The 22160-nt window shown below is 49.0% G+C and overlaps 2 protein-coding genes across 2 annotated transcripts; one reads left to right on the forward strand and one right to left on the reverse strand.

The window, feature by feature from the left end:
• Positions 1–2343: 2343 nt before the first annotated feature.
• Positions 2344–7590, forward strand: SLC16A8 (solute carrier family 16 member 8). Its single transcript, XM_009817029.2, has 4 exons — positions 2344–2572; positions 3073–3216; positions 3769–4632; positions 7196–7590. Exons 1-4 carry the CDS (start codon positions 2344–2346, stop codon positions 7588–7590), a joined length of 1632 nt encoding a protein of 543 aa, XP_009815331.2.
• A 4075-nt stretch (positions 7591–11665) lies between these two features.
• On the reverse strand, positions 11666–20211 carry PICK1 (protein interacting with PRKCA 1). Its single transcript, XM_009817142.2, has 12 exons — positions 20159–20211; positions 19263–19374; positions 18653–18781; positions 18463–18529; positions 17048–17137; positions 16635–16688; positions 16473–16535; positions 15992–16125; positions 15116–15208; positions 14069–14119; positions 12444–12588; positions 11666–12177 (listed from the first exon to the last, which is right to left on the reverse strand). The coding sequence occupies exons 1-12, from the start codon at positions 20197–20199 to the stop codon at positions 11930–11932; spliced, it is 1227 nt and encodes a 408-aa protein (XP_009815444.1). The 5' UTR covers positions 20200–20211; the 3' UTR covers positions 11666–11929.
• Between the last annotated feature and the right edge of the window lie 1949 nt (positions 20212–22160).

Here is a 22160-nt window from a genome sequence, read left to right on the forward strand (position 1 = left end):
GAGCTGGGAGAGGAGCAGCAGGTGGTTAATGGCAGAAGCTGAGCGATACTGTTCAGTCTGGCTGTCCTGGTGCCAGTGATCCAGATAACACCAGAAAGGGTGTGAGGGGGAAGCTATGGGTGTCTGGAGAGTCTATAATGAATATTTTCTTCCTTGCAATGATTGTTTGCCTTGAAAATGTCTTTATAGCACCCTATTCTCAGTTCATGCCTCCGGCCTTTGACACAGTCCCTGAGACCTGGGGTGGTGGGGAGAGACTGGAGTAGCCTGTGCCAGCCCCTGTGGTTCAGCCCGAGAGTTTGTTGGGGTATGGCCATCCAGAAGAGCTGCCCAATCCACGCTCAGAGCCAGATCCTGCTCTCTTTTTTCATGGCTGATGGGGTCTTGAAAGTTTGGGGATCTCTGCTGTAGGGAGCCGTAGCGGTGGCAGATGCCTGGGTGCTGCTGTGAAGAAACCCTCAAGCGTTTTCAGGAGCAATGGTTCCCCAGGGAGGGGAAGGAGGGAGACCACTGTGGGTGGCTGTTGACTCCAATCCCACCAGTCCCTCCACAGGTCAACTTTGTCTCAGGCGCCTGACTAAAACCAACCAGCCAAGACCATTTTCTTCCTTCTCATGTCAATGTACTGTGGGTGCAGGTGCCATGTCCCTTGCAGAGGGGTCCAGAACTGGCCTAGTTGTCTTGTCTTGCAAGTCCCTCCTCCAGCATCCCCTGAACTATGGTTTCCACCCCTCTCAGAGCACTTCCCAGTCTTGTTTCCAGCCTTGGCTCTGCATGCTGAACCTCCTGCAGCCTGAGAAAGACCAGTCACTCTCCTTTTCTGCAAGATTCAGAGGTGTCACAGGGTAGGACCACCTCTTGCCAAGCAAGGGCCCTTTACCTGGACTCTTCCCCAGCCTGTGCCATCTATGCTTTTGCCTAAAGGATTTGCACTTGTTTAGCCTGCAGAGTAACAGCAGTGCTATGGGAATCAGGGCAAGTCATCCCCATTGCTTGGAGGACACGAAGAAGAGGGACTGCCTTGAGAAACACACCCAGATCCAAAGCTCTCAGGTGCTAGTCCTGTGTATACCATCCATAGGAGTGTCCTTGTCCCCTTGGCAGTCTCCAGTAGGCGTGTGACTGCTGGCATTTCCCACGACTGTCAGTGCCAAGGGATGGGGACATTGCCGCCTTCTTGTAGTCCTTCAGCCAAGGAAGCTGGGAGCAGAGAGGACCCATGTTGGGGGTGTACTGCCAGCAGGACAGTGATAGGGCAAACTGGACCTGGCAAAGCCCAGCTCAGGCATGGAGAAAGCCCACCTGCTTTCTAACGCCTGTCTGATGCTACTTAGGAGCATCCATAATCAAAGGCCACTGATGTTTTTGCATACAGGTGTGAAAATAAGCCTGGCTGACCAAGAAACTGAGGCCAATGGTGCTGGAAGGGGTATGGCCCAGACCTGGTGCCTAGGGGAGAAATGAGAAAAACATACCCACAGTAGCCAACTGGAGCAAAATTCCTGGGCAGCTTAACAGTCCCAAGAGTGACTCACAAGACATCCCCTCTAATTCCCTCCTTCTCCCCCCTTAGGCTTTGTTCTGGCTCCTTCGTGTAGGTACAGAGCCCTAATCTCTCTGGCATGCAAATAACCACTGCCACCCGTTTGCCTGTGCTCTCCCCCTTCACCCATTTCCCATATCTGGCCCCTCCTGGCAGGGAAGGGAGGGTGAGGGAGAAGGCTGTGCACAGAGGCCTCCCAGAGAAAAGCACAGCGGGATTAATAGACCTCCTGTGCCCCACTGCTGGAGGCTCTGTAGCAGGGCAGGTCCTGGAAGGTTCCCAGCTGGAGCAGACCAGGAGGGGAGAGGCTCAAAGGAAGATCGTGGGAGCCCAGCAGGGTTCATGTTGCTGGCTCTCACCTCGCACCAGCCTGCAGGCAAGGCTGGATATGGAGCAGGTGCAGTGCTGCAGATCCTGGTGCTCCACCACATCAGATGCAGCTCTCCAGTCTCAGCTGGGAGCTGTGACTCTGGCTTGGCTGCATCTGACCAGGGGTTATGGAGCTGTGGGCTGCCCTGAACTCAGGGGGACCTTCCCAACTCCGCTCAGCTGTGGCTTGACCTCTCACCATGAAGCAGTCCTTCCTTGCCTGGCAGGATGAAGGTGCAGAGAGATGATGTGGTCCCCCAGTGAGGCTCTTGGAGCTTGGAGATGGTGGCCATGGAGAGAAACCTTGTAGTAAATGTTTGCTTGCTGTGCTCTCCTTACAGTGCCTGGAGATTTTTCTCTCTCTCTCTCTCTCCTTATCTCTCTGTTGCCCTACCTCCTCTTGGTCTGCCTTTCTCCTCCCAGGCTAGACGATGGGTAGAGCTGACCCAGAGGAAGGGCATCTCCCAGCTCCCATGAAGCCCCCAGATGGTGGCTGGGGCTGGATTGTGCTCCTCGGCTGCTTTGTGATCACCGGCTTCTCCTATGCCTTCCCGAAAGCTGTCAGTGTCTACTTCAAGGAGCTCATGAAAGATTTCCATGTGGGCTACAGTGACACAGCCTGGATTTCCTCCATCATGCTGGCCATGCTCTATGGGACAGGTGATGCTTGGATAAGTTTCCCCCGCCCCAACTTGTGCCTTCCTCTGCTCTGCTACAGGCCCAGACCATGTCCCCATGGGTTCTCCTCACGCTCACTGGCCTGGTCATGAACCAACATGCAGAATACAATTGTCCCACCACTTCTCTTCTAGAAGTGTGCTGCATTTCACGTCCCTGTTTCCTCTGCCCCAGGAGACCTCAGGGGTCACCCCCACCTGCCTCGCAGACAGTTGACATAGGGTTTGCTTCTGTTGCTGAAGTGCTGCCCCTATCAATCACACCAAGCCCCTCTTGTTTCCCGGGCAGGGCAAATCAGAGGTCTCCACACCACAGCCTCTCTCCCTTGGCCAGGTCCAACGGATGTGTATCTAAGCAGCCAAGCAGTGATCTCCATCATTAGTGTTTCACCTTCCCTGAGTGCCCTGCTTGAGCTGGCTGCCCCTTTCCACTTGTCCTGTCTCCTTCTGGTCTCCTACTCTGTCTCCTCTGCTTCCTCCCAGGACCAGTATGCAGCATCATGGTGAACCAGTTTGGCTGCCGGCCCGTGATGCTCATTGGCGGGCTGCTAGCTTCATCTGGGATGATCCTGGCATCTTTTACCACCAATATCATTGAGCTTTATCTGACAGCTGGCGTGCTGACGGGTGAGAGCCCCAGGAGTTGCGGGGGGACGACACAGACTTACCTGTGAGAGCCAAGGCCGTGTTGTATCTCCCTCTAGTATTGCCATGTCTAGCACCAGGTCTCCCCTCACCTATTCGCACCTGCTCACAGAAGGCATCTAGTCCTGAGTGTTGCACCTGTGGGAGATGCATCTGCTGGATCTAAACAGGCAGGGCCTGTGGTTGAGGGGAGAGGGACAGAAGAAACATAAGTGATGCTCAATGATCATGGCAACTGGGGTGGCATGGTAGTGGTAGGGGAGAGAGGCAAAGTTCCTGTTTAAGGCACAGGTCCTGTCTAAACATGGTCACAGTTACCTGATTCAAATACACTTCAGGTAGACAGGCTGGTTTAGCCCATCTTCTCCAGTGGCAACCCACCAACATAAAGGAGCAGAGGCTTGTGAGGAATGCATGAATCCCACCATGGGACTTCGGGACTAGGATAGTCTGAGGGGGGTTTTCAGCTTGTTGCAAACCACGTCTCATGTTCTTGCACTCCCTGTCTCCTTCCTGGCTCTCGCCCTTATGTAGGTCTGGGTATGGCGTTGAACTTCCAGCCCTCGCTGATCATGCTGGGCACCTACTTTGACAAGCGTCGACCTCTTGCCAATGGACTGGCTGCCGCTGGGAGCCCTGTCTTCCTATCCTCCCTCTCACCATTGGGGCAAGTGCTTTTGGAGAAGTTTGGGTGGCGAGGAGGGTTCCTTATCATGGGGGGCCTTCTGCTTAACTGCTGCACTTGTGGGGCCGTCATGAGACCCCTGGATATGGGCATGAAGCGGAAGATGGAGAAAGCTCAGGACAAATATGAAGCCAAGGAGATGCTGCCCATAGGAGGGAAATCAGAGGAGGGAATCAGCACCACTGATGGAACCAAGAAAGCCAAGAAAGCCAAGAAGAAGCCCAAGAAAGGAAAGAAGCTTCTGGATTTTAGTATCTTTTCCAACCGAGGGTTTATCATTTACACTATTTCAAAGTTCATCCTGGTCTTGGGTCTCTTCGTGCCCCCCATATTGCTGGTGAACTACGCCAAGGACACAGGCGTACCAGACACAGAGGCTGCATTCTTGCTCTCCATCATTGGTTTCATAGACATCTTTGCCCGCCCAGCCTGTGGCATGGTGGCAGGGTTGAAGTGGGTCCGCCCTCACGTGGCATACCTGTTCAGCTTTGCTATGCTCTTCAATGGCTTGACAGACATCTGCAGTGCCAGGGCTAGCAACTACACGGGGCTGGTCATCTTCTGTGTCTTTTTTGGCATCTCTTACGGCATGGTGGGGGCACTGCAGTTCGAGGTGCTGATGGCCATCGTTGGCTCCCAGAAGTTCTCCAGTGCCATCGGGCTGGTCCTACTTATTGAGGCTTTTGCTGTGCTCATTGGTCCACCCTCTGCAGGTAGGTCTCTTGCTGCAAAACACAGGTGATTTGTTTGGCTGCCATTCCACGGTATTGCAGGTGTTGGGCATGGGCATGGTCCTTGAAGAAAGACCCTGTTTCTCAACTTCAAATTTTCTTTGGAAGCTGAGATCTGAAGTGAGAGCTCCCAGTCTCACTCCATGCACCACAACACCGAATCAGAGCAGATGTGAAGTAGATGTGAAGTGGTATTTCCGTCTCTGCTTTGCTCAGAGACCTGAGCGATGGCAGGCATACAGAACTATCCAGAATGGCATGATTTACAGTGTCCCTCAGTCCTGATCAGTGGCACTTCCCTCTCTTTCATGCTGGGATCCAGGTCTCTGCCTTAACTGTGAATGCTGTATAAAATCATCTTATGGGTAGGGTCAGGCACATGGTGCAGGCAAACCATTGAGAGTCTTCAGTAGGTCAAGGTGAGTGTCTTTAAAGTTCTCCTTGGTGTCCATGGCCTTTTGACTGGTGCTGTGAATAATGATCTCAATTTGTGTTGGCCCCAATACCAAGGCACGGGCATTTTGGTGTCAATCAAGTCAAAACAGTTTGTAGAGCCACCTGAGGCATTTGCTGTTACTTTTTTTTAAGAGGATTAAGACACTGACAGCTTCTCAACCAGTCTAGTTTAGGCCACAGTCCCTGGTAAGGTCCATGTCACAAACAGCCCATAAACAGGCTGTTGAATGGGGAGAGACCCTTCACCCAAGAGGTTCATGTAGGTTACTGTTAAGTGTCTGATCAGGTCTAAGAAAGCCACATCATGCCAAAGGCCTATTTCCAAATGAAGTGCAGTTCCCTGCATGTGCGATTTGTGAGGGAGTGTCAGGGACAGACCATGGGCAAATCGCCAGGCAGGAACCACTCTGTTGCTTCCTGCACTCCCTTCCTTCAGCTGCAACAGTTGGGCTAAAGCCCATCAGTGGGCTTTAGACCCTCTAAAGGCCCCTGTGTGAACGATCTTTTCCCCAGCACATACCACCAGTTATGAGCCAAACCCTCCCTCAGAAACTCCACACAGCTCTCAGGTAAAAATTGGTGGCCAAGAGAAGACCCCCCTTGATGCTAACAATAATTCATGTCCCGTCTTACAAGCTGTGGCGCAGTCAGCAGTCCCAGGCCAGGGAGGGTCAAGAAATACGTGTCTCGGCGGCAGCTGCAGAGAGATCATGGGAGGAGAGGGGGATTTAACAGTGCCTTGCTCCAAGGAGCAAGGCACACCAGTGGGTGGTGATGGGGGACATCCTTTAGCCCTTCTCCCTCAGTTCAGCTGTGCCTTGGTGCTGTGTGCATGCACAATGGGATGCAGACGGTGCAGGGTCACAAAAGAACGGTGTTGTGGGGAGCCAAGTGTGGTTCCCACATTTCCCCCATGGGGATCTGCTGCTGCAGGACCCCCCTGGTACGGGAAGCTTGAGTGTGCTGGCAAACCCGATGGCTCGGACTTGGGGGAGCAGTGCTTGGCTGGAAGAAGGGGGGGTTGAACAAAGTGGCTTTGTTTAGTGTAATCCTCCTGAGCTGCTTCTCGCTCTGTGGGGCTGAGAGGGTTTGGCACAGGATAAGCTGCACACACACACGTGTGCGCATGCACGCAGGCTCCTCGCTTGGTGTCCGGCTTGGGTGAACAGGGACACATTCACCTGCAGAGGAAATCTTCGCGTGCCTCCCATGACTGCTCCGGGAGGCACCTCAGTGTGCCCTGGGGCTGGTTTCAGGCCATGCACCATAATGCAGCAGGGACTGGGGGTCACATGCACAGTCAGGAGCACGCGGGACCAGGATGAAGCCTCTGCTCACCAGGGCCCCATCCTGACTGCAGCAGGGTGACTGCTCAGGCTCCCCAGCACCAAGGACTGGGAACCCTCTCTCCATTGCCAGCCCCAGTGCATTCAGAAGATACTGGGGGTCTGGGGGTCACATGCACAGTCAGGAGCACGCGGGACCAGGATGAAGCCTCTGCTCACCAGGGCCCCATCCTGACTGCAGCAGGGTGACTGCTCAGGCTCCCCAGCACCAAGGACTGGGAACCCTCTCTCCATTGCCAGCCCCAGTGCATTCAGAAGATACATTGAGAACATCTCTTTGGCCGAGAAATCATCAGGTGTGGGCCAACCAAAGTGATTTCTCGGCCAAAGAGATGTTTCTTCTCCTCCCCTGAATGTTCTCCTGACATGATAGCTTAAGAAATAGCAATGCCTCTCAAATTTTGTTTCTTTTCTGAGACTGGACAAGCCAAGTCCTCAGAGGCTCGTCTCACCTTGGCAAGAAGATGATGGCCCACCACGATGCAAGACCATAACATCAGTGCGTCACAATTATTTAACCTTGTCCAAACAAGGGAAAACATCAACCCCGCAGTCTTACAGTACTCTCCCTGGTAGTACAGTGTGGCTCTTGCCCAGGGTGATTTTTAGGTATTCAGGCTTCTTGCTCTTCCTGTGAGAAATGAGTCCTCAGCCAAATGCAGGTGCTGCCCGCCTGTGCTGGGCTGTCCATGCAGGAATGCGTAGGCTGAGGCTAACTGTCTCATTTCTTCTCCAACCATCAGGCCGCTTGGTTGATGCTCTCAAGAACTACGAGGTGATCTTCTACCTGGCGGGCTCAGAGGTGGTGCTCTCTGCTGTCTTCCTGGCCATGGCCACCTACTGCTGCCTGAACCGAGGGAAGAAGAAGGAACCTCCCCCGGACAAGAACCCCTCCGCAGGCGGCGGGAGTGACACGGAAGAAGCAGAATCTGACATGCAGGAAGCCGAGGAGCACAGCAGTGACAACCACCAGCCAGCCCACAGCACTGACAACACCATGGTGGCGGCCAGCGAGGAGGCCAACCATGTGGCAGAGGAGCAGAGCGGGGAGGGAGGCGGGTGTCCTGAGGGGGACGGGGAGGTGTTGTCACGAGACGCCTGCAACGCTGACCAGACGGTGGAGAGGGACAGTTTTTAGCCAGGGCAGAGGAACAGGGATGTATAAAACTGGCCTTGCTTGCATGCACCTCAGTGTGGGAGGGTAGGTGGGATATGGGGCGGAGAAAGTTGAGACAAAAGCAGATGTGAGAAGTAAGAGAGAGAGGTATAAGAATAGCTGGTCCTTATGTACATATGTCCACATACCTAACCAGTGATACGTCTACTTGCATCCTGCACCTGTTGGTACAACACAGGCTCAGAGCAGCCCAAACACCAAAAAAAAAAAAAAAAATCTTTCCTCACTTCCAAACCAGCCCTGGAGAAAGTCTTTTGAAGAGGCTGCCAAGGACTCTCCTTTTCCTTCTGCGTTGTCACAATACTGAACACAAACAATTAGAGACTCTTTGTAATCAGATCTGGTATGCTTTGGTCTGGTGTCAGTGTTTCCTCCGTCCCACTTCCATGGTCGGGATAGCGCCAGGCTAGCTGGCAGTAGGCTTAGGAGGTGGTGTAATTCATAGCTATTATCTGGGCCACCTCCAGCTGCAGCCAGCATGGGGGTAAACACTGTGTTCCCTGCGCTGCCAAACCAGTGCAACAACTGCTCTGACAACCTCTGTCTGGAGCATCTTTTGTGGGCAGTAAAGGCGAGGCAGTGACACATGATGCTGTTTTTCCAAGTAGGAAAGTGCTGGGTTAGAGGCTGCTGCTGAGGAGCAACAAGAAGACATCTAAGAAAGACTAATGCCATCAGGCGACCAGCCACGAGACGGAGCTTCGCTGACAGGAATAGCAGCTAGCCAGCTTTATCCAGGCTGAAGTGAGTCCTGTTGACGTGTGAAGGGAAAAACTTGGCCCCTATGGGGGTGGGGGTTTCAGGGCAGGTAAATAACCGTGTCCCAGGCAATTACCCACTCAGGAGGAATGGCACCAGATGCATGTGTATGTTCCTTTTAAATAGAGAAAAACCCCTTACGTAAAGGAATCAAAGGTAAGGAAGAAGGACAAGCCACAGCCCTTGGCTGCCACTAACGAGGGTGTTGGAGCACGTGGTAAGCCAGGCATGATCCTCTCACCCCTGCTGCAGTGGTGGATTTTTAGATTCAGAGAGGACAACCTTCCCTGGCATGCTTAAGCCACTCCTAATCTGCTTTAGGACTGGATCTTTTATAAACACCCCTGGCAAAGCCCTTTCTTCCGGTTTCCTGAACTGCTTCACCTCAGAGGCCCTGGGGGAACCTGTGACTATGGCGAAGGATCAAAAACAAAGCAGAGGGCTACAGTGAAGGCAGTTCATGGGACCATCAAAATAGGTGTTTCCTTCCAGACCAGACTGACTACAAATTACTGGGTAATGGGCGAAGCCTGCAGGACCCATAAAGCTACTTAAACCCAGAGGGGGAGGAGGGACATGAAGGAAAGGGTTTCATGCCAGTTGCTCCTAAGCAAAGAACAGTAAATGATGAGCAACATAAAGCTGCTGAAGAATGTCAGTTTAAGAAGAGACATAAGAACTGGAAACTGGAGGGGAGAAGGTAAACCCCATGTGGTTGTGCCCTGTCCCCACCACAGCTAACACCACCCTTGTCAGCTCTGATTGTGAGCCACTCACAGCAGTGATTTTGGGCTTTTTGCTGTTCAAACCCATTTAAAAACATCCCAAATCAGACTAATCACCATGACAAACCCCAGATGCGAAGCTCTGCGAGAATGAGAAGCAGCAGCAGGGGTGATGGAGCCCTGTAGGCATTCATTCACTGCTCTGCAAGCTTGTTCTCTCCTCCCCACAAGGTAAGATCACTGTTTCTGCTCTGCTCGACCAAGTTGCTCTGTAGCTCTTTCCCCAGCAACCTCAAACCCCTGTCCCCCAGGCCCGGTTTTCGTTATTCACCAATACCCCCTCCAAGAAGCAACTCACAACTTCCCAGAGGTCCAAGGTCCACAGCATGAAAACAACCACCCTTGTCAGCACCACTGACCAGTGTTCTAGGTCACTAGAATAAGGTCCCCTCTGTTTCCTTGTCACCAGTCAACATTTCCCACTAAGCCTCCTGCTCTTAAATCTTTTCACAAAAGCACATAAAAGCCCTCAGTGTACAAGATCTTGCTACAGCCGGTGCCGTAAGAGACCCAGCCCTCTTCCCTCCCCTCCACCAGGCAGGTTGCAAAAAACGTGGCTACGCTTGCCTTCCACTTTGCGTTGTTGGCTTTCAGGCAAGTCCGCTGAAGTATTTTCTCTGTTCCTCTTAACTGCTCCATATTTTGGCACAACAAACAGCTCTGAAAGAGGATCAGGGACTTAAGCATCAGCTCAAGCTTGTGATGCAACAGCTGAGCTGTGTGGACAAGCTGGTCCTCGAGGGGTGCAAGGATGCCACTGGGCAGGACTGAGGCAACTGGTGGCTTTACAAGGCTGCTGTTCCCCTGGGAAGCCAGATGCAGAGAAGCTGGTATTACATGGAGGATTGGCCTTGCTACAGCATTTATAAGCCTCCTCCTCTGGAAACCTGTGCTGCAGTGACCACCGCAGCTTGGCATAGAGATTATCCAAGAAGCAAGAAAGCAAGAAAAAAATAGCCAGCACATGACAGCCGTCTTCCCATTATTGTATTTTAAAAATAAAACCAATGGAGGATGAGCAAACAAATCTCTAAAGAAAACCCATGAAGGAAATGAAATGTCACATTTTTCTTTATTAGAGACAACAGTCTGCTTAAATCTTCCAGAGCAGCTTGACCATGGATGGCTTTCTTCCAGGCACCCACAGAGATGACAAAGCTCCAAAAACAAATCAAAGAGAAAAAAACAAAACAAACATCTCAATCATAAATTAATGCCCTTAAATAACTTCTCTCACTACCACTAGAATGTAATGACAGAGAAGTCAAAACGCTTGCCTCTGAGAAGCACACCGCTCCTGGCAGTTGTGCTGCCCGCTAAATGAGAAAGTGCCATCTGCATCTGGGATCAGCCCACAAAGGTAGAGGGAGAAAAGGAAGGAGGAAAGAAGCAGCCTCACTTACCTGGGTTTTACTTTCCCTCCTTCCCTTGTGCCGGGGAATGGGATGTTAGCTACTGCTTCTGGCTGGCCCAGAGGCAGCACAAAATGGTTGTGCAAAAAGGAGAGCAGGGGGTGGTAGGGGTGATACGTTATTCACGTGTGCCACTCAAAATCTTAAAGTCTCTGCCTACAGGCCATGTCTTCCTCTCTCCACAAGGCTTCCTCTCTCTCCTCTCTAGTTTAAGGATGGGGTATCTCCTTTGCAGTTCTAAGGTGGCTCCTCCCGGCACCTGCACAAGGAAAGAGTGTGCAGGACTGGCTGCACATCCTGAAGAAGCACGTTTGGTTATAATCCATCACAAGGAGCCATAAGAGAAGAAAACGATGGAAAGGAAATGCATGCAGCTTTGCTGTTATTCCCAGGAACCTGTCTGCCTCAGACAAGTATGCTCACCTCAGCATCTCTGCCAAGTAGGAGGGCTCCTTCCTGAGCCAGGTCCCTCCTTCCTGCAGGGAAGCGTAGAGCCACATCCTGCAGGATTCTAGCCCTAGGGTGTAGCTATGGAGTGTGCAGACATTGCCAACTGTGCAGGAGCTCAGGGACTGTGAAAAGTATGGTAGCCAGGGGAAGAGACCCAAATCGTTGCAGCAGCTCAGCATGCCAGGCAATTATTTCCACCAGCCCGTGCTTTGAGAGCTTGCCCCAGCCCCTCCGATGGGGGCATGATCAGATCACATGTACCACCACAAGTTCTAGGCATCAGTTTGGACTTGCTCCTATTTCTTAAAAACAGTGGTGCAAAGAGCTGGGAGAGGTGGAAGTGAACATCCTACAAAAATCAGTCCTGCAGCCCATGGGGACAGATGGAAGAGATGGAGGAAGCTTGAAACAGGCCAGAGAATGGGAAGCTTGAAGACGGTGAGCAGTGGGGTGAAGAAAACAATGCGGGTGCTAACATTTTCCCATAGCACAAGGGGAGGACAGAAGGGACTGTTCTTGCCATTCGTAATCATCTCCAGATGTTTAACTGGCTTCCATGTGCCAAGGGGAGTGGTGCATCCCACACACACAACAGTGTCCTTGCCTGTAGACAGAGTCACATGGCGGTGTGGTAGGGGATTTTCCTTCTCACACCTCAGTACCCAAGTTGGGTGGCAGAAGTCTCTGGAGGAAAAAGGAATATCCAGGGAAACAAGCAAGGGAAGAGAGAGGAAAGCAGAGGTTGGTCCCAATCCAACCAGCCACCCCCACCCAAAGCAGAGGAGGAATCCCAGGTTGAACATACACAGAAAGTCATGGAGGATGAATCGCCATGTGAAATACATGTTTTTTCTAACAGTCTGCAAAGTCTTTCCTCTAGCCATGCCGGCACACTCAGGCATCATCAATGAGCTTTTCACCATTTGCGTCCTCCTCCTTCCCGCTACCATCTCTCTCACTTCCTCCTTCTTCTTCTTCTGCCCCATCCGTGTAAGTGTCCTTCTGCCCATAGTTGAGAGTAGTGCGGGCAAGGTCCACCTCAATGGGAAAGACATCCGCATCTCGGAGCACGGCATAGCAGTCATCGTAGTACTTGGACATCGTGGAAACAAAACGCTGGAGCTGGAACACAATGTCTTGCACTGTAGTGGAGACAAGTTGGGAACAAATGAGGCAAAAACCCCCTTCACAAGCAGAGCATGAAGGCTGTGATCAAGCCTCCCTCGCCAGTATTAGTTACAGTCTCCTACGCATTAATCCCTTTTGGCCTCTGAGTGTGGGTGTCTCAGACACAGCCACAGAAGGGTTCTTCAGCAAAGACTTCTGAGCTGAGATGAAGGAGGAGCATGAAGGCCAAAGCGATGCCTGCCTGGCCTCTTCAGTTGCTGGACACAGCAGTGGTACTCACCGTGTTTCTGGTCCAGAAGCTCTATTTTCTCTAGCACGTCCTTCCTCATCTTGGCAAAGCGTGTGCGAGCCTCCTGCCGGCAACGTAGGATAAGGCGGTATTCATAGTTCCCAGTGCTGACCCGGTAGAGGGGTTCACCTAGAGCCTGCCAAAAACGCAACGCCATTTTAGAGACTCCCACAAAAGTGCTTGTACAGAGTTTGCCTACCGATGTGGACTCAAAACGACCTTGGGTTATTACAGGCCTCTCAAGCTCATTGGAACTGCACTCAGGAATCGTGAAACATTAGGAACGCTGAGCCATGTCAACAAACTGGCAGTCAATGGGGCCATTTTGAAGGCCAAATACCCACCAACCATGGTAAAGAAAAGCATCACTACTAAGCAAAGACAGAAGGACAGGCACCTTTCAACCCAGCATGAAGAAGTGGAATGGCTTCTTATCTGAACTATTAAGACAGGCACTATGAACAAACAAGTCTAGGGTCTAAGGGATATATTAATTTATATCAATCACACAAAAAATTCTGCCCTCCTCTGCAAGCTTCGCCCTATATGGATAGTGTAACGTATTATACATCTACACAGGGAACCCTGTGGTATCTAAAACCATACAGACACAATGCCATAAAACAGTAGGGAGGGACCTTTATGGTGTCCCACAAAATAGTTTTGAGAGAAAGGGGTTGGATCTGTCAGCAAAACAGCATTCTTCTCTTGCACCTGTAAACACAACATACATAAAAATCTGTGTTATGGACTATGGCTTTGTAATGCATGCTGCATGCGCTACAACCCAAAGATGTTACTCTGCTGGGCAAGACTGGGATTCTTTCCTTCCCATTTAGCAGGAAAGATATAATTAAATGTTGTGTTAGGAAAGTTTTATTCCTTCCTGGCACTGGGAATTGGGCATTCCAAAAATTCAAATCCCTGCTCTAAGATCAATACCTGGGATAAAACAAGATCTTACTTTTATGAAGGGAAACTGGGCACATAGGGGACACCTTTAGCTATCTTAAACAGAACTGTTAAGGATTAGTTGTAAAACTCTAAACCAGAGAGCAAACTGTTACTGGAGAATGTTGCCAAGGGTTTTTTTAAGTCTTCTGATTTTAAACTACCTATTTTTAGGAAAAACCCTATTGTTAAGAGAGATCCTTTAATCAACTTTCCTCAACTAAAAATGCAGCTTTCACATGTGTATTGCAAGAGAAGATAAACCTCCATTTCTCAGAAACAAGTCCAGAATTAATGATAAGCTGTACACTACACACAAATGGAATCTGTGAAGATAACACCTTAATCTCCTTACACAAGCTAATATTACTTAAACACTGTGACAGACAACCACCAAGCAAACAAGATGCAGAGCAGATGTCTGGACCCTTTACTATTCTACAGCACCAGTGATTCATGACAGTTATTGGCAGTGTTTCCTAGGTAGCATTTAAGGATCTCCAATTTCTAATATGTTAAGAACAAATGTGTGTAATTCTTAGGATGTATTCACCAGTTTGGGTGCACACAGGCACAGGAGCGCTTTTGCAATTACAAGGCAGTGCGCACAGGGAAGCTGCAAAAACAGAGTATGCAGTCGTCATTGCCACAGTACTGGTACTCACAATGCAGCTGTACTCTTCATCATCCATCTCTTTGACTTTCAGGCAGTAAGACTTCGTAGGATAAAAAAAAAAGGCAAAAAGCAAAACAAGAAGGAAATATTAAGAATTAGAAGCAATTTCATTATCACCCATAGCCATAGGGCTGTGCCATTTCAAGCCTTCCTTCAATGCTGCAGCTAGGGACGCTGAAGAAAGCACAGCATGATCAGAGTATATTAAATATCCCAGGTGGAAAGAAAATCTATTTAGAGAAAGATGGGGAGAGAAAACGGTGTAGGAGAGAGAAGGCACTTATTATTTATATTACAGGAGCAAATACTTTAGATAAGTATAACCTAAGTAAGACAAAAATCCTGCATTCATCTACTGTTTACGAAAACACAGAAAATATGAGGAGGCAATAAATAAAGAGGGGGAAAAAAACCCTGAATTGTGGGAAGGATTGATGTGGGAAAAGATGCTGCCATATTAACTTGCCTTAAGGCTGCAGCTCCAAATACTTCTCTGAACTAGTAAATGGAAATAAATTCCTACAGTTATAGAACAGAGGCACCTACCCTATTTTTTGGGGTGTAGAAAACAAGGGGTGAGTGGAATGGAGAAGGGAGAAAAAAAGCATGGCCTAAATGAAAACAAACATCATTTGACAGTGATTTAATCTGGCTAAAGAAAGACTATCCAAAACTACCTGAAAAATATGGACTCTGAGGCTAGTGAGCTATTCACTAGAGCATAAGTTGCATAGGAACTCTTTACAAATAAATAAAGAAATTAATTTGGTCATGTAGAAAATAAGTCATCTGGGTTCTGGGAGATCTCTCTTACCAGTGAGAACTATTGGATCAAAAGCAGGTGTCTGAATCTGAGTAATCTGACAATAGACAAAGAATTGGAAAAAATAATGCATTCTTGCATGGATTGTGGAAGGACAGACATGTGATTGTATAGGCTATATGTGACCTGCAGGATATGATTCTAGGAAACTTAATTTCAACCAGCACTGAAAAAAAGAAAGGAAAAAAAAAAAAAAAAAAAAGAGCAGCTCACCAAATATTCAAACTTGACATCCAGGTATTTTTTGATAGTCAGCCTTGTGTCAGGAATGGCTTTATTCAGATACGTATTCAAGTCAGTAAGCATCTGCAAGGGAAACATCCTGTTGCTTAATGTAAGACCAAAAAGCATGACTACAATTCATCAAGTACAACCTTCTAACCAGCACAGATCATGAGACTGCCTCGAGTTAACTCTTTTTAACTAGAGCATATCTGAAACAAAATATTTGATCTTGACTCAGAATTGCCATGGTTAGAACATCCATTACAGTCACTGGCACGTGGTTCCAGCATTAGAAATGCATGCCTCACTTCTAGTCTGAATTAATTTTCTTTCAAGTAATCTTGTTTCATTTTCAACTAGTCCTGGAAACCGCTCTCCCTGATTCAGAGGCCCACTACCCAATGTTGTCCATGCAACATGGCACTGAAAGTCGTGCTCAAATCAACATTTAATACTCTGCTAAACTAAGTGGACAGATCCCCTGGAGAGTCTCACTCAAATATATTGATTGAAATCCTTAAACTGTTCCTGGCCTGCTTATCTAAACTCTTTTAAATTTAGTGACATCTTTTAATTATGGGTACCAATATCAGGGAAAGGGCTCTAGGGACTACACTGATCAAACTACCCCCTCATCCCCAAAAGAAAGGGAGAGGAATATACTCATGTGCAAAAGTCAAAGGGATGAGATTGATATATTCACTGTGTTACCTCTTAGGTTCTTTATGAAGAGAGTTCCCTGAAGGAAAGCAGACAAAGACAGTTCTTCCCACAATGAATGATCTTTAACACCACACCTTCAAAGACAGGCTTCTGTCTTCCCCTCTTCTCCATACCCTTTACTCCTATGGTTAAATTCTTTACCGGCTTAATTGTTTTCAGAAGGTGAATCCCAAACTTCTCAATGTTGCGATGGGCATCAGCAAATTTCACAAAGGCTTCACTGGCAGCTGGTTGCGGCTCCCGTACACCAATGACAGAGAAAACATCTCCAAATGCTAGATGAGGGTAATAAATACAAACAGATGAAAGAAGAGGTTGACCCTGGAGAATAATCTTGCCTCCAATATTACAATTCCTTCCCATAACCTTTCAATTAGCTGGGGAATGATGTTACATATTCCCTAAGGACGAGAGGTTGGCAGGGCATTTCTTCAATGTCTCATGTGAAAGACAGGGCCTGTGTTAGCACCATGACCGCTAGTGCCAGGACAGCAGCCCTTCCCAGCTCATTTCTGCAACACTTAGTTTTCTTTGAGTGAAGGAATCATGCATCTAAGTACTGACTAAAACTCCTGAAACTGGAGGTCAAAGATTTCTGCTCCCTTCACTCAAGATTCTTTACCTCTGTGTGTCTGGGATAGCTCAAAGAAAGCCCTGAGAAGACTCTTGGTGTGCTCTGTCAAGCCTGTAATGGAAGACAGAAAAAACATTTAAGTCATTTCACTGAAACATAGTGGCGGCATCTTTCTCTCCCATCTGGTGTCTGATGGAAGACACAGTTTACCTTTGTATAATTCTGCAGTCCTCTCCAGCTCCTCTAATCTCTTCACTAGTCCATCTAAATAAAAACAAGAATCAGAATACAGAATTACAACAGTCAAATCCAGGACATGGTTAAGACTTGACCAACTGGAAGAACACTAGTTTCATATTTTTGGTTCAAATTTCTCTCACCTCTAAAGCCTGTCCCCTGGTCCAACATGGGAAGCTTTTCAAATAACTGCCAACTAACATTTAAATGGCCCCAGTGACACGATATATCACTCAGGAAGGGCAAAGGCAATTACAAGAGTGAGGAATAGCAGAAGGAAAGAATTATGAAGGAATATTGTGGAACATGCAAGTAACTATAAGAAGCTGGTAAGCACAAGAGGGTAAGTGTTCCCTTAAGAAAATGTCTTCCTGGACAATACTTACCATTGCAAAGTATGGCTCGGCTTAACCCCAGGGCATCCGCTGTCCCTGAGCTCATGTTCTCTACCAGTCGATGCTTTACCTTCTTCAATACTGAAGGCCAAAAGAGAGTTGCAAACCAGGATCAGGGTCATTTCTATGGGCATGAAAAGCACACTAGCATACTTCATCACTTTCTCAGGCATTGAATAACTGGTCAGTCTGAACTTAACTCACTACTGAGGTAGTGAGCAGAAAAAGAATACCATAGAAACTAGATGTTTGGTCCAGCTGTGCATAGCACATCTTCTGTCTTCTGTCTGTTCTGTTCTCACATCCTATATATTTCAATCAATAGAGCTCCAGCACTTCTTTTGGACGACTATTCCAATAAATCACTTTGCTACAAGCTACCTATCATGATATTTGGAACTAAACTTTGCTTATGCTACTTGCTGTATTACTTCAACTGAAGTCAGGAGATGAGGCTGAAAGCAAGACAAATGGGATTTAATGCTCAAAGATATTCCTTTGCTTACTTTTATCTTCTGGATCTTAGTTAAACCCTTTTGTGACCCCCTGATGGAATTAATTTCTGTCTCTAGTAATTTGCAGAGTATGACCACCAGAGACAATTATGCCCTCTTTGGAATCAGATGACTCAGCTACATTTATTTAGAGGCAAACTTGCAGGGGTGCCAAGTGCCTGCAGCTCCCAAGAACTCAGCTGGAGCCACAGTGTTCAGCATCTCTGGAAAATACCGTATTCTCACTGCACTTCTGTTTCCCCAGAAATCCATCTCACTCCTCACCATCTTCCTGAACTCCTGTTAATTCATTAGCACCTTAATCACCATGAAAGAAATGAAAGCAAAAAGGATAGGTTTTTTTAGGAAAGTGAGAAAGGTAGACCATATAATGGAGACAGCTGTGTAGGCTTAGTTCAAAACACACACTTTGTTTTAGAAACAAAGCTTCCCCTCTTTCCTATAAAACGATGGTTGTGCAAAACTCGGTGTATATAGGTATTTCATCACTGTTCTCCAAACTGAGAAACTGCTCCCAGTGGTTTTCGATAGACGCATTTCTGCGTACAGCTGAAAGTCTCAATAGATCAGCATAACTTACATGTATTAAAAAATTACATGTATATATACATTAAATTATTATCTAGTTGAATTTCATCATCCTCGCTAAACACAGCACAGAAAAACAAGCCTACCACAGCAACAGTGAAGCCTCAATTTAACTTTCAAGGCTATTTCAAGAAGTCAGGGAAGGTTTTTTTTAAACCTGTAATTCTCTTTGACAGTATTCATCTGAAAATGACTGAGTTAAGAGGAAGAACAGAACCAGAATTTTACTTTGGTTTTAGCTGGGACCAATCTTTCACCCTTCCATGTCACTTTAACACTCTAGGAAGAAAGAAACCATCTTACCGATATCCAAAGACTTGCCCTGCTTTGGGTCGGCCTGAAGCTTGTTGTAGTGAATCGTCACTTCTCCCTGTAGAAAAAGTAAATCCAAAACTGCTGTGCTGGAAGCAAGTAGTGGTGGCTTCCTTTACCAATGGACAATAAACTGTAAACTATGACCCAGAAGCTCCAGTGGCCCCCTCCTACCTCTCACCTTTACCATCTGTATCATCTTGGCCACCTCCACCTTGGTCTTCCCTTTGACAGACTTCCCATTCACTCCTGTGATTTCATCACCAGCTGCTACAGTGCCATCTAAGGCTGCTGGAGTGTTATCAAATACCTAGCAGAGAGGAGAAAGAGCACAGGTAGTCTGGAATCAAGAGGAAAAGAAAGGTGAATGCAGGGCTGAAGAATAAAAAAGGGACAATTACATTCCTCCTATTTAACTCAGTTGTATTTTGCTCATGGTGAAGCCTCAATTTTTCCCTAATTCAGAGGTGGGCTGATTATCTTGTTCTCACAGGAAGTTCTGGCCTCCAGGACATACCTCCTCAAGTGCAGGATTTCTTGATGTTAAGAATGTCACACCATTCCCCTGTGAATTCTAACATGCTCTCCAAGGAGAAGGATAATTTCAGAAGTCTTAATTTAATTCTTCCATACCTATTAGGTACTAGGGTAAGGAAACCTTATTCACTGGGAAGTGAGACGATGTCTCTCACTTTGAGAAAAACAAATAGCATAGGACTCTCCACGCTTTCCATCTCTCAGGCCAACACTGTTTCACAAAGATGGTTTATTCTTTCCCCCCGAGTGCCCACCTGGACAATGTAGAGACAGGGACAGTACTGCGCTCCTCCCCCAATGCTGATCCCAATCAGGTTCTGAGAGTCCTTCTTCAGGGTCACTGTCCCAGGTACAGTGGGGATCCCCCTAGAATGAGAAAGGGTGCATGAATAACTGAACACGGTAGGCAGAGCTGCACATGTATGAAACAACTCCGGTATCTGAGTTGATACAAACTGAAAACATAATGGGCATTGCACATTTGAATTCATTACATTATCTCCGCCGTAGAGTCTATCAGCACGGGCCAGCAGAAAGACCTTCTGAGCTATCTTTTTTGAGACTGTATGTAAGGATTAGAGGTGGGAGAGACACCCTCATCCATTGCTAGGCTTTGAGTAAACACTATCACGTTTTAGAGAGTGTTTCATCTGCTCTTAGTGCTGGAGCAAGAGGAAAACTTGCACAGCATATACGAGATTCAAGACAAGTGCTCCATGTTAAATTAATTGCTAATCTCATCAAACCTTTTACTTGCTCAGGAAATGCCAGTGTTCTCCTCCTTAGAGACCTAAGGAGTCCAGAGTTTCTCTCCACTTCTTCTTGCCTGTTATTATCTTTTCTCCATTGTAAAGATTTTTTTCTCTGGCTAAGGTCACTAATTTACAGAAGATTTGTCAGCACTGCTTTGCAATCAGAAATGCAGGGTAGTCATTGCAGAGCAACAGAAAGCGTTCTCATTTCTCATCAGCACAGGGATACCTCATCCCCAGTCCCCAGAGGGAGCAAGAAATCAGGACTGAACAGCAAGTCTGACTCTTCAGCACACAGCATCAGGTGCAGGTAAATTTATCCACTCCCATTAGGCCTTGGCTGCAAAGACTATTTCTATTGCTAGCAAAAACCAGGAAAAGAGAAGCAAAATACTCACAGCTTATCTTCCTCAATATCATAGTCCAAATCTGCAAACATTGTTTTGTTTAAGTGGAACCCTGTTCACCCAAAACTGCTTATTCCAAACTCCCTGGGAAGAAAGAACATAATAAACCCCAATAAACCAGTGATCTCAACAGAAAACTGCAGAGAATCAGCCTGTCATCCTTGTCAGCCCCTCTCTCCTTTTTTTTTTTGAACATCACATTGTGGTCTCTGTTCTAATATCGAAGATGAAAAACATGTCAAGTGTCTGCGATTCTCTGCTTGAATGAGACAGGAGAAAATCCTTGAGTTTGAATGCTGCATGTTTCAAAACCCACATATGTGCAGTATTTCCGAAGCACAGAAAAAATCATGGTCCATTCTGGAGGCTGCTTCTTCACATGCTCTACCTGCCTAGCACGGCTTACAGATATTTACAGTTATATCCCCTATATCCGTTAAACATCTCCATTTTGTTCTTAACTTCATAGCAAGTTACGCCACTTTTTGACGCTCGTCTCCTACCTCAGGAGGCTATGCAAAGCTTTTCGCAACTCCTTTTCACAAAGCGCCTCATTACTTCCCCCCACACAAGCCCCCCCGTTTAATTTTCTGTTTAATATTGGACAGTGATTAGCAGACGCTGTTTGGCTTCCCTCCTCCTTTGGCAGCACCAAAGGCGCGGCGATGCTGCCCCACGCTGCAGTGGCGGCCTCCCGAGGCGGTTACCCCCACATCCCACCCCACCCGCTTCGCCGACAGCTCGCCGCGCCGCGCCCTTCCCGGCACCGGCCTCGCGCGTCAGGCACAGCCCTCCGTCGCTGCGTGCTGCGAGCGTGTCCGCCACCCGGGGGCCGCGGGCCAGGGCCCTGCACGGGGGGCTCGGCCTTGGGCCCTGACGGCGGGGTCTCCCGGCGACCCGAGTCCTCAGCACCAGCCCACAGACCCGGGGGGGAAGGGGAGGCACGGGGCACTGGCCCGGACGTTTGGGGGGGGTCGCCTTGACAGGGCCCGGGGAGGGGGGAGGAGCACGACCCCCGGCCCCTGTCCCCACAGAAACGGTCGCCGGGGCAACCGCGTGGGGAGGGCGCCCCTGAGGGGTGGAGGGGTGTGTGTGGGGGTCCCGTGGCTCACCGGAAGTGGCCGCCTGGCGCGCGGCCCCCGCCGCCACTTGCCGCCTGGCGCTGTCAGCCCGCCGACACGTCACCGCCGGAGCCGGCCCGGAAGCACCCGAGCGCCCGGCGGAGCCCCGCCCCCTCCGCTCGCGTCGTGTCGCGTTGCCATGGGGACGGAGACCCGCGGGGGCGGGCTCAGATCGATCCTGCCGCCATCTTGAGAGCGGTGCGGTCGTGGTGCTAGCGGTGTTGCCCCGGCTTCGCCCGCGCGCTCGGGCTTCTCCGGGGAGGGGCTCACCTCGGCCTGAGGGGAAGGGGCCGCCCTCTCTCTGCCCAGCCAGCCCCCTCCGGTGCGACCGGTTCAGGGAGCTGGTCCGGCGGCGACCTGCTCTTGGGAGAAGTTGTCCTTCGGGCATGGCGTGTGTGTGTGTCTCCCCCGCCCCGAGGCCTTCGGGACTCTGGCCACCACGGCACCCGGAGAGGGAGGGCCTGCAGCCTCTATCCCAGGTTTTGGGCTACGTCTAACTCTGCTTTAGGTTTCTGAGGTACCCCAGTCACCGCGGGGCACTGGGAGGCAAAGCCGTTGGGCTCAGTAGGTTGCAGTGGTGGAGCTGCGGTGGTGGCAGCAGCTGAGGAAGAACTCACTGAGGGAACCACTGAGTTGAACAGGTTTCACAGCACAGCATGAAACAGCAGTGCCATGGCTTGTCCTACTGCTGTTATTAGCGGATGGTGGTGAGCTATCAGCTGTTCAGTCACCAGGAGGGGCATCCAAAGTACGCCCACCTCGAGGAAAAGACGTTCTGTTGCACTTGTCACTTGGAAAAATACAGAGCTGTTACCTATGGAAGGTGATGTACCCTACACAAATACACCTAGTATTGGCCTGTCATGGAAGGG

Source organism: Gavia stellata, chromosome 4 (genome assembly GCF_030936135.1).
Source record: "Gavia stellata isolate bGavSte3 chromosome 4, bGavSte3.hap2, whole genome shotgun sequence".
Classification (NCBI taxonomy): domain Eukaryota; kingdom Metazoa; phylum Chordata; class Aves; order Gaviiformes; family Gaviidae; genus Gavia; species Gavia stellata.